This window comes from Bradysia coprophila, unplaced genomic scaffold (assembly GCF_014529535.1).
Source record: "Bradysia coprophila strain Holo2 unplaced genomic scaffold, BU_Bcop_v1 contig_138, whole genome shotgun sequence".
Lineage (NCBI taxonomy): Eukaryota > Metazoa > Arthropoda > Insecta > Diptera > Sciaridae > Bradysia > Bradysia coprophila.
Genome location: NW_023503409.1, coordinates 4,731,871 through 4,744,535, shown reverse-complemented (window position 1 = coordinate 4,744,535; position 12,665 = coordinate 4,731,871). Strand labels below are relative to the sequence as shown.

At 35.8% G+C, this 12,665-nt stretch overlaps 1 protein-coding gene and 2 long non-coding RNA genes across 3 annotated transcripts; all 3 read left to right on the top strand.

The window, feature by feature from the left end:
• The first annotated feature begins 1,098 nt into the window (after nucleotides 1-1,098).
• On the top strand, nucleotides 1,099-2,808 carry LOC119073526 (peptide transporter family 1-like). The gene is made up of 4 exons (XM_037179063.1): nucleotides 1,099-1,261; nucleotides 1,322-1,550; nucleotides 1,609-1,966; nucleotides 2,028-2,808. The coding sequence occupies exons 1-4, from the start codon at nucleotides 1,147-1,149 to the stop codon at nucleotides 2,769-2,771; spliced, it is 1,446 nt and encodes a 481-aa protein (XP_037034958.1). The 5' UTR covers nucleotides 1,099-1,146; the 3' UTR covers nucleotides 2,772-2,808.
• Nucleotides 2,809-3,081: 273 nt separating this feature from the next.
• Nucleotides 3,082-3,851, top strand: LOC119073679. The gene is made up of 2 exons (XR_005087060.1): nucleotides 3,082-3,578; nucleotides 3,639-3,851. It is a non-coding gene; the product is annotated as an uncharacterized LOC119073679 (long non-coding RNA).
• A 1,065-nt stretch (nucleotides 3,852-4,916) lies between these two features.
• Nucleotides 4,917-5,840, top strand: LOC119073692. Its single transcript, XR_005087072.1, has 2 exons — nucleotides 4,917-5,257; nucleotides 5,330-5,840. It is a non-coding gene; the product is annotated as an uncharacterized LOC119073692 (long non-coding RNA).
• The last annotated feature ends 6,825 nt before the right edge of the window (nucleotides 5,841-12,665 follow it).

The window sequence follows — 12,665 nt, the reverse complement described above, 5'->3', positions numbered from 1 at the left end:
TATCTCATATAACCAAAGCGCCATTTACCATGTCGTAACACGTAACAGTATTTAATCTGTAAAAGGAACAGATTTAATGATCGAAATTCATCTACGCACCAATTAATAACACAAACATTACCTAGGTGAACATATCTTTTGGGAATTCGCTCGGGTAAAAGCACACTTAGTTTAAGATTCAGTGATTTTATATCAGTAAATTGAAAGCAAAAAAAGCAAAAATTTCAGAGATTCTAAAATTTACTTTTATCGAAGCAATACAAATACATTTTTGCATTATCAGCGAAAAGCCAATACACTTTTACGTAATGAGTTCACTGATAACGTACGTAATATACACAGTTACTGTACCTAAAATTCATAATATTTTTAGTTGTCAACATAATTAACTGTTTCAGTTAATAATATCAATAGAAAATGCCGAATCTACTGTTGCCGATAATGACAACTTACTACTTACTCCCATTCAATCTGTGTTATACAAACATTTTCACCTTGACCTTTTATCTCACCCGGACGTTTCCATATGCATAACAATAGAGATTGAAAATTGCGTCGAGTCATTACGAGTGTCTTTATTTTTGTCGTTGCTATAATATTCAATTGTTTACTTGTTTTCACAAAATTTCGTCATTAATAACATGATTGCAATTACCCACTTCTTTCTGTGATAAAAGTGTTGAATAAGGTAAATTATCGCCACTCGTACCATGTACACAAACGTGCACCAACACAACACATCATCACGAAAAACGTGACTGGAAAATATTTTCAATATTTGACCAATTTAAAAATAAATTCGTCTTGAAGTCTTGAGATACCTATAGTAAAATCGATGCTGGGATCGATCAGAAAAAATATTCTTCAGAAATTTGCATGTTCAACTAAAGAAAGGTTTCTTGAAGCACGAGAGGAGATAATTTACGCCGCAATTATTTATGATGGCACAATGCCTGTGTATATCCACAGATAAGATTCAGCAAAGAGTCTCTCACGTCTGATAAGGTTTTGAGTGCCTTTGTAAAATCGAGCCATAAGCAAATCTGATTACCAAATCAACAGCTGCTCTGCAAACAATATTCCTTATTTATATGGTTTAATGAGACTGTATTTATTAGTCTGTTTTTTGTGGTCAAACAGTGCACAATGGAAGTCTCCAATAGCCAAATCAAAGGAAAAAAATTGAAAAAATTTCCCGGCGCCGTCCCCTTTATCTTGGGTATTTGTGGCATCGAGAGATACACTGCGAACAGTATTGTTGGTAAAATATTTGCTATCTAAACTAATTAATTCAAACACTCAAATCATTTCGTTTTTCAAGCAATTTTGGTCTTGTACATCAATACAAAGCTACATTTTGACCAAAGTACTTCAACTGCAATCATGCATGCCAATGATTTTTTGGTATATTTTTTCACTATCGTTGGAGCTGTTATTGGTGATAGTTGGTGGGGTGCGTACAAGACCATCACTTTGATGATGATAGTCTATTCATGCGGGATAGCAATCGTTAGTCTTGGAGCAATCGAAACACTGAACCTACCCACGATGTGAACTTCAGATTCGGCCAATGGCCACAGTTCCAATTCAATTGAGTTTTCGTTCTAGAGCCTTGACGTTCATTGGATTAATAGTAGTTGCCGTTGGTTCCGGAGGTGTCCGACCTAATTTAAATGCTTTTGGCGGAACGCAGTACAAGTTACCGGAACAGGCAGAGGAATTGAAATTTTTCTTTTCGATTCAGTTTTTTCTCATGAAATGTGGCTCATTATTAGCTTATTTCTTGGCACCAACATTGCGTGGTGATGTAAAATGCTTCGGTATGGAGGATTGTTATCCGTTAGCATTCGGAGTGCCAGCTATTGCCATATTTGTGTCATTCATCATTTTTATATCCGGTACACGGTTGTACGTTCGAACACCGCCCAGTGGCAATATGTTGGTCAAAGTTTTCGCCTGCATTTTCGTAAGAACGATTTGATTATCGAAATCGAAATCGATAAAAACCAAACGTAAAAACATTTCAGACGGCGGTGAGCCAAAAATTCAAGCAAAGAAACAAAACTCCCAAATCACACTGGTTGGATTATGCAGAGCAAAAACATGGGAAGAAGCTGGTCGATGATACCAAGTCGGTGTTAAGCGTTCTAGTAATGTTCCTGCCTATACCAATCTATTGGTCTGGGTTTTTGTTACAAAATTCCCGATTCGTATTTCAAGCGACTAGAACAAACGGTGACATTGGTTGGTTCGTTATTAAACCAGATCAAATGCTTATCTTCAATCCTGTGCTGGCATTGATATTTTTTCCCATATGTGAATACGTTTTTTATCCGTTATTGGCGAAGATAGGAATCAAAACCGTGCTACAGAAAATGACGCTGGGCATTTTATTTGGGGCGATAGGTGTCGGTTTCGCGGCAATTATTGAAACTCAAATCGAGAGTAATTATATCAGCATTCTATGGCTGATACCGCAGTATTTGGCCATGGTATTTTCAGAAAATTTTCTGTACATAGCCAATCTTAATTTTGCGTATAATGAAGCTCCAAAAGAAATGAAATCGGTGATTACTTCATTTGTGTTTGTGACAATAGCTGGCGGTAACCTAATTGTTGTGTTCATAACGGGTATGAAGTTCTTCAGCTCTCAAATTTATGAATTTTTATTTTTTACAATTTTAATATTTTTGGACATGATATTCTTTGGCTTTCTAGCGACACGATACAAGTATGTTCAAGTAGGGGAAAGTGATGTGGAAAAGGAATAAATAATTTTAAGAAAAATGATTTTTTTTTGTTATACTGTTAGAGTACATTAACCAGTCATATACGGCTGTTCATCTGTTATTAATAATGACGACAAAAATAATTGACAAGCTCTGGGTAATATGGTGAGTAATAAAGTAAAATGCATGTTAAAAAAATTGAAGTACAAGATTTGAAATCAACCGATTAAAAATACTTTGATAGATAGAGCCGATAGACCCGATAATAATACTGGTCATATGTTGCTTTCATCTGACAATTTTTGGATTGTCTGAGTATCGACAAGGAAGCAACCATGTCATTGTCCTGACAGCACTCTGACTATTTCGGCCGCTTAGGGCGTACCCGCTAATTACCCAAATACCTAAATAAATTTGTTTAAAATATTTATTGAGATGACGCAATTTTTAATTCGGTGTACGAATCATTACAAGGTCAACAAGATAATATTATACTTGTTACGCCGCCAGTACCACTAAAAATTCTATTGATTCTCGTCTATAAAGAACAATGTGAAAATTTCCCACATTCAGTACGATTACAGAAACTTAAAAGGCTAGTCGCGATGATGAAAATAATTTGTGTGTGTCTTTTATTGATGTCTTTCATGGCACTAAGTCTCGGCTTTTCCCAGCCCATAATACCTAATACAAGAGCCGAAGGTTGTATAAACGGAGTTTGTGCGCCGCATTGCGCTTGGGAGGACGTAAAATTGTTTCCCAACGACAGTTTAAATCAACCAGGAAAGTGTAACATCTTACGTTGCACTGACGACTTTAGTATCGTCATCACACCGTGTCCATTTGACAGTAAGTGTGCATTTCATTAGGCGATTGACTTGTGATAAATCCAATCATGTTTTCCAATAGTGACTGGACAGTATGAATGGATCGGAAAAGACAACTCAAAACTATATCCAGAATGTTGTGGAACGAAAACGAAAAGAAATTGATCTTCCTGCATGTCTCTATGTTACCGAATGGAATCTATATGTTATGACAGTAGAGATGTCGTTGAAGCATATTCACTTGAAAATCTACTTATAATAATCGAAAAATATATTAGCAGATCCAGACATGGAACTGTTGGCTTTTTTTTCTTTCAAAATTGACCACCACAAAAGACCCAATTTCGAAATTACGCAAATGAAATAAACCAAATCAAGGAGGTCGAATAATTTCATCTGTTATCGACAACAGTACCAAAAAATAAACGATGAGCTCTACAAATGTAGCCCTATATTGTAGTTGTTACAACGAATGAAGTACAAGATTTTTTGTCAATCGATCGCAAAAACTTCGATCACAGAAATAATAGATTCCATACTGATACTGGCTATAATAAAACCAATTGATTGTCTCCCTGTAGACGGTTAAGTGCGGTTAGTACACTAACAACAATAATAATTGGTAGAGAAAAGTTTGGAATATCCATTACTTCTGCAACACCAAAGACTGTAAGTAAAGTCTCAAATTTTTCATCGAAGTTAAGGCAAATTGGATAACGTCATTTGAAAGTTTTATTTGTTCTGTCAAAATGCTAAAATTAACTGCATTATCGTGCGATGCTACCTTTTAATATGTTATACCCATTCCTTTGGCTATCTCTACATCTAATAATAATTTGAAAGGTTTACCAAAAATTTTGAAAATTGAAGACACGCCTGAAAGGGTTATTAACGATTTCAACTTCCACTGTAAAATGATAACTATAAGCGTTATATATCTGCGCGAGACTAAATCTGGCTAAAAGGAAGGTACGATTTTCAGAGTTTCCATTTATCACCACAGTTACGTGTCTACTGTAGATACGCACTATTGTTGCGTAACTTATCAGGTTTAACCCAACAAAAATGTTGACTTCAAAGCATTTTTTAGACTTTTCCTTCCTATAAAATTAAACTGAAGCACAATTTTCCATGATGACAATACTCAACTGCGCTATTGCGTTGTAGGGTGGCTGTTTCAGTCTCCGGACATGTAACATTAGGGGGACACTTATGGTCCTTTCATTCATAGAATAGTTTATCAATGAAAGAAAAAAAGGTGTCCGACTACTTGTTCATGTCCGGAGGCTAGTGCTGTCACCCTACTAAAGAATTAATCTCGTCGTCTATAACCACAATCTGCTTTGATATTAAAATTAAAGCATTAATGGTCGATGTTGTATTAGTGTACTCGTTCAGTATCCGATAGTAAATTTAGCAAAATATTTTGCACAAATGTTATCGATATCAATGAATAATAACGCGCGTAACCGATACAAGTAATTATTGCTAGTAACACATCATGTAATTAGTTACGATGTTTGCTTCATAAATTTTTTAAAACAAAATGGAAACATCAGGTTGTGGCTATTTTGACAATTAAATAATAAAACTAATTAATACTGCATATAATTCGATGGCTCAGTCCCATTATTAGTTATCAAAATCAATTTGAAAATGGGACGGAAATGGAAACAAAATGCGCATTATTGTATATTTACGGTTTGTATAGTGACATATTTATGGACGAAAGTACATTGTGAATATTTAATTAGTGCTTTTACAACTAATTAGGAATCGTTTCATTAAAAATGATTAGGCGGACTAAGCTTCTGTGACGCAAATTAGACTATGGAAAAAAATCGGAAAATATTGGAAAATATGCCAGGGATTGCCAATTATTCCTTTGACAAATTTGTTGCTGTATTAAGTATAATAATCACGATGTCTCTCCCGAAAAAAACAAAAATTAGAACATCACATATTTGCTTCGTTTATTCACAAACTTTCGGAATGTACAAATTTTTTGTAATATTAAAAATAGCTTACGAAAGTTCAACACTAATTGAATGAACATTTATTTAAGAAGACGAGGAAAAAAAATCATTTTATGAATTTTTAGACAAATTATCTTGTATAATAATATTTCGGAAAGAAGTGTATCCATCAAAAGAACACAAAGATGATATATACTCACTAAACGACCAACGAACATGTTTTTTTATCTCCAGTGAGTTGCGGGAATCGTTAATAATTTTCACAGTACTCGTCATTAACGATGGGTACAATCCCATATTTGAAAAAATTAAACTTGATCTTGGGAAGATTGTTTTGTTAAGTAAATTAACAATATGAATAAACTGGATAGTATGAAAATGTTATGTCTGCTTTTGTAAAGACGACAAGTCCAAAATAATGAAAAGTTGGAAAGTACATACCCAAATGTGCCCAGATGTGACCTAGATGTGACCTAGATGTGAAAGTTATGGTATGGAAAAATGTGCCGATCACATCTAGCAAATCGTTTCGTCAAACGTTTGCTCATAGAAGAGTTGTCTAACGAAGACTGTTCTACTTATGCAACTCCGCCTGAGCTGAAGGATATCATCAGGAAGTTAAAGGCGTTTAAAGCTCCTGGTTTGGACGGCGTTCAAAATATTTTGCTGAAAAAGCTTCCATTCAGGGCTGTCATGCTTCTAACGAAGATATTCAATGGATGCATCAAGATTGGTTATTTTCCGGATGTTTTTAAGTTGGCGAAGTTTATCCCCATTCCGAAACAGGGTAAGGATCTTAAGCTCCCTTCCAGCTACAGGCCCATCAGTCTTCTCAGCTGCCTGAGCAAATTGTTTGAACGAATCATACATTCGAGGTTAAACGATTTTGTTCACAGCAATAACATCATCGCTAAGGCCACTCTACGACTCACCAGATCCAACGAGTTGTAAATTTCGTTAAAGCCAAAAAGTGAAACAGTCAACTGGGCTACCGCTTCTAGATATAGAAAAAGCATTCGATTCGGTTTGGCACAACGGCCTTGTCTACAAATTGAACTCGTTTGGTGTTCCCCAGTATCTGCTGAAAATTCTAAAGTCGTTCGTCACCGATCGTCAGTTCACGGTCGCCATTGGAAACGCTTTTTCTGACTATAGAGGAATACCAGCTGGTCACCCACAGGGTAGTGTGCTTTCTCCTCTGTTGTACAGCATTTTTATATCGGATTTTTAAGAGCCTAAATATGTCGAAATGTCTTATTATGCAGACGACACAGGAATCCTAGCTGAACTGAAGGAAAACAAACGAAGACTGTTGTACGGAAACTTCAAAAGGGATATGTGGCCACGCGTGGCCTGCAACAAATTCTTACGGAAATGGAAAATACAGTTGAATTCTCAGAAGTCCCAAGCTATCATCTTTCCATGCAACAATTCGCCGAAACGGAAACCTATGACTAAGCTGTCCAATGAAATTGATTTTGGGAAGACTGCTACATATCTTGGATTCGAACTAGACCTCGAACTAGACTCTAAACTCACGTTCAAGTCACACACCAACAAGTCGGTTGAAAAGGGGATCAGATGTTTTAAAAGCTTATTCCCTCTGTTGGCTCATAAATCCCGGCTGTCGATCGCCAACAAAAACATTCTGTAATCAGGCCGATCATCACGTATGGAGCTCCAATTTGGCACCGAGCAGCTAAGTCCCACACAAATAGACTGCAGGTACTGCAAAATAAGTGCCTGAAAATGATCAATGGACGTCCTTGGTGGTACTCAACTCAACGACTTCATAATGAAACGAGATATCCTACGATCCCCAACTTCACACGATCAATAGCACACAAGTTCGCTGACCAATGCATCAATTCTACATACGATCTAATAAGGGATTTGGTAACCGAATGATGACCTTGCCTATCTCGACAGAGAAGTTTCAAGTTTATCGTTTACCTGGCTGAAAAGGATGTTTTTCTTCAAGACGAAACTTGCTGTGAAGGACCGTGCTGTAGTTGGTTACAACTTTTGGTTTTTGATTCGCGTGAAGGCGAGTTTTGCCGACTCTAAGTGTTGCAGATTTATCGGGTTTATTTGTGTTTTTGTCCTTGTTTATTTATTCTTTACAATTGATCATGTGAAGGTTTTTGTTGATCTTTTCCTTCGATTTGTTTGATGATGTAGCGGAACGTTGATTTAGTGAAATTAGTTCGTTGTAAAACCGAAAGGTTGAAACTCGATAATTGAGTCGCATTGTTATGTTAAGCTTACTGAATTGTTTTGATTATAATAAATATCTTTGACTTTAACTTTGACTTTGATCACAAATGTGAAAATATGTGACTGACACATTTTTCCTCGCTAAAACTTGGAAAGTCACATCTAGGTATCATCTGGGCACATTTGGGTATGTACTAAATTATTTTTTGGGAATATAAGATTGTACCCATCGTTATAGACGAGCACTGTGAAAATTATTAACGATTCCCGCAACTCCCTGCAAAATGTGTACAAAATTTTACATTGTATGTACATATAAATCAATATACGAGCATAGCTTTACTGCATAGTATATAGATAGATAAATATATACTGTGATACACATCATAAGCAATGAAAATGAAAACCACAATTATGAAGAAACATCTTTCTGCGCTGGGATGTTGACAGTAATTAATATAAAATGATGTCCTTAATGAATGTCATGGATGTTCTTTGGACTTTATTTAATTAAATATGCATGGAACAGTGTTTGTAATGTGTGTATATTTTGTTGGCGTCTCATGGGATGAATGTACCGTATTAAAATTATATTACAAGAGTTTGGACAGGACACATAGTTGACACATACAATAATGGTCGGTAATCGTAAAATTAAAAGTCTTATGGGCTTTTCCATAACTAGGTCGTTATTGTTGAGATAAACGTAAATCGCGACTTTTTCCGAAATTTTAGACTGTTTTGAATTACTAGAATCTAATTGAATTTGAAATAAAAATTTTGATGTGCACGGGTGAGGCATGAACTCACAACCTTCAACTTGCCGGGCTGATGCTCTAACCAATTGAGCTACCGTGGACATTTTTATTTCAAATCCAATTTTGAACCGTTGGTACAACACATGATGTGTGTGTTCTTTCTTCTATATGTGTATTTCAACCTCCATTAGATGTGTTTGTGTTAGTTAGTATACATCAGATCGATATATTTTTCAGAACTCTAAACACAGAGAACACCGCTTGTAATACAGAATGTATTGCAAGCATAGGAGAATGCAATCAAGCATAGTGTGCAAATTTTTGAGATAAACGTAAATCGCGACTTTTTCCGAAATTTTAGACTGTTTTGAATTACTAGAATCTAATTGAATTTGAAATAAAAATTTTGATGTGCATGGGTGAGGCACGAACTCACAACCTTCAACTTGCCGGGCTGATGCTCTAACCGATTGAGCTACCGTGGACATTTTTATTTCAAATCCAGGTCGTTATTGGTTCGAGTCTTCAGATGTGCACGCACGTATTTGTAAATCAGTGTTTGAAGTATTATAGTCCAATAGGCTACGTTGGTCTTCTGAACAACAATGTTTAATTTAAATTTCGACATTATGAAAGTGGAGTTTTAAGCACTTGAACTGAACACACCCACACCACAAAAATGTCATTTCTTCGTATGACACATGAATGGTAGACTTAACACTAGTTGTCATCGTTTATAAACGAATATATATAATCAAATGAAAATCCTTTCAACATTTTCTCCTCAACTTACCAGCTTCACTGTCTGAAAGTGAACTGTAAATAATTGAAAACACGCCCGCATATTGTTAAAATGTTAACGTTGTAAACTGTTTAATATCACATCGGAAGAGGCCTAATTAAATCGCACTACAAAAGGATTCGCATCATGACAATTTCTATACGATATTCGTTTAATTAATTTCCACTAATCCACATATATCTTCTAACGTGTGTATGGTTATTATTAGCGAATGCGGCAGTACCTTTCGATGATTCTCGAAACGTTTTGTGTATTATCTTATATCCTTCGAATTATGCATAGGTAGATACAACTAATGTGGAATTGGAATTAGCTGATATAACATCATTTTGGAGAGACGAATTTGAATTTTAGTGGATATACGGCGTTGATAGCGGATCTAATTTTATGTTGAGCCTAACATTTGCAATGTTTTGAATATTACATTTTATGGATTTAGACATAGATGTGACGTGTTTACCGTTGAAGAGGAAGTCATAACGAAAATTGAACATACTTACGTGACCGAATTTATGTTGAGTGTTAAATTGGGAAGTAAGGTATATCTAAGATGAATATGAATATTAATAATGATAATTCTGAGTAGAAGTACCACTTACGTAAGGTAGTGAGATACATTTATGACATCTTAAATAAATTACGACAACGACACAGCAAAAACGGAAGACGTGGCGCAAGTTCCTTTTTCTGCTAAGTTTAAGTCCAAACAAAGGGATTAGATTTTTTGAGTTCAACCTCACCTCATAATAATGTTTGGTGAAATGAAGATTTACTATTCTGGATTGTTGTGAGACACGTGCCCATGTCGGGAATAACTTTGGTAAGTTTGATATGCAACATAATGAACGGGCTACAGTTACCCAATTATATTATGACTAGGGTTGTGGGATTCATTACTTTTAAATCCTACACACTTCCCACATTCAATTGAACCAACGAATTCAATTTTGATTTTGTCGATTGGCACCATTGACATACAAGTGGTTAGTTCTCATTATCTGCTTGTGGTGGCACCATATACTTTGCGTGTCCAAGCAGTTAAAGAAGTACTAGGTAGCGTCAATCAAAATTCTGAAAGAACAGTTTAGATCACATCTGACTTGATCGCAAAGGCAGTAAGCAATTTAGAAGGTTTTTTTTGTGTACTATATGCATTTTACATGCTACATGCGTCGAAAACGGTACTTTTCATGTTTCACGCACTACTTTCGACTCCCATAGCATGTAAAATCCACTCGGGAAGATGAAATGTCTCGTTTTCGCGTGTTTATTGACCTCGGCTACGCCTCGGATCAACAAAATTCACACGAAAACCATACTTTTCATCTTTTTATCCCAAGTCATGTAAAATACTAATGCTTTTCTGATCTTTCAAACATGAGAAGGAAATTCGTGTGAAATGGGAGAAATGTAAAACCCTAATGAAATACATATTAGAATGAATGGAACGAATTACATGAAGAAAACCAACAAAACCGTTAAAAACGTGTGTTGATTGTTGAGTTTAAATTGGACAAAAGAGCAAAATTCTAATCATAAGATGTTGTGCAACAAAATGACGATCGGCTGTACCTCCACCGTTTTTGATATCCGCTTGGTACATGACATTATGCAAGATTCTTTTCATAACATTTTCATCGTTCATTTGTCAACAGATTGTGAAGTGACATTTCAGTGTATTTTTAAGCTTTTCGTGATATCGCAAAAACTGCAGGTTATTTCATTAACTTTAGGAACACGGGTTCTCCAATTCAAATGAGTGATAGATCGTTGGATTCGTCTTTCAATTCTAGTGAAGTCGCATCTTTAATTTTTTCGATTAATTTTGTTTGTTTTCGGTGCAAAGCGTTCAAAAGTGAAGGCTTGTTAGAGGGTCCCGCGAACAGTTTTTCGGCAATTACTCAAGAAATAATTATTTAAAATCATTGTTATGCTGTACTAATGTCGGTCATGGAAAGACGTACTACAGGTGGAGTGTATGCACTGGCTGGTGCAAGTACATCCACAAGAGTTATGACCAAAAACATAGTGTTCGCCTTCTCTGCAAAATTGATATTTCACGGGACTGACTGTGTAGTATTCTAGCCTGCCTCACCCACTACCGTTTCACATATATAAGATCCCAGGTCTTCTGTGTGGCAAGCCTACAGAAACTGCAAGTCTTCGGAAAAAGGAAAAAAGTAGATAAAAATGACTGCTCTTCCAGACGCTGTTCCAGTAGTAGAGCCCCTAGAAAGAAAGTTAAAATTCTCAAGTTTACAGCAACCTTTTTCCGAAGACTTGCAGGTTTTGTAGGCTTGCAACACAGAAGTACTGGGATCTTATATATGTTGAACAATAGTGGGTGAGGCAAGCTACAACACTACACAGTCAGTCCCTTGGAACATCAATTTTGCAGAGAAGGTGGACTCTCTGAACACTATATATTTGGTGAGCAGTCTTTTTTTTCGCTTGTCAATAAAAAGAAATAAAACGGTAAAACGTTATTAGGTCCAAAAAAATGTTTTGGTCATAACTCTTGTGGATGTACTTGCACCAGCCAGTGCATACACTCCACCTGTAGTACGTCTTTCCATGACCGACATTAGTACAGCATAACAATGATTTTAAATAATTATTTCTTGAGTAATTGCCGAAAAACTGTTCGCGGGACCCTCTGACAAGCCTTCACTTTTAAACGCTTTGCACCGAAAACAAACAAAATTAATCGAAAAAATTAAAGATGCGACTTCTCTAGAATTGAAAGACGAATCCAACGATCTATCACTTATTTGAATTGGAGAACCCGTGTTCCCAAAGGTAATGAAATAACCTGCAGTTTTTGCGATATCACGAAAAGCTTAAAAATACACTGAAATGTCACTTCACAATCTGTTGACAAATGAACAATGAAAATGTTATGAAAAGAATCTTGTATACGTCATGTACCAAGCGGATATCAAAAACGGTGGAGGTACAGCCGATCGTCATTTTGTTGCACAACATCTTATGATTAGAATTTTGCTCTTTTGTCCAATTTAAACTCAAAAATCAACACACGTTTTTAACGGTTTTGTTGGTTTTCTTCATGTAATTCGTTCCATTCATTCTAATATGTATTTCATTAGGGTTTTACATTTCTTCCATTTCACACGAATTTCCTTCTCATGTTTGAAAGATCAGAAAAGCATTAGTATTTTACATGATTTGGGATAAAAAGATGAAAAGTATGGTTTTCGTGTGAATTTTGTTGATGCGAGGCGTAGCCGAGGTCAATAAACACGCGAAAACGAGACATTTCATCTTTTTATCCCGAGTGGTTTTTGCATGCTTTGGAAGTCGAAATTAGTGCGTGAAACATGAAAAGTACCGTTTTC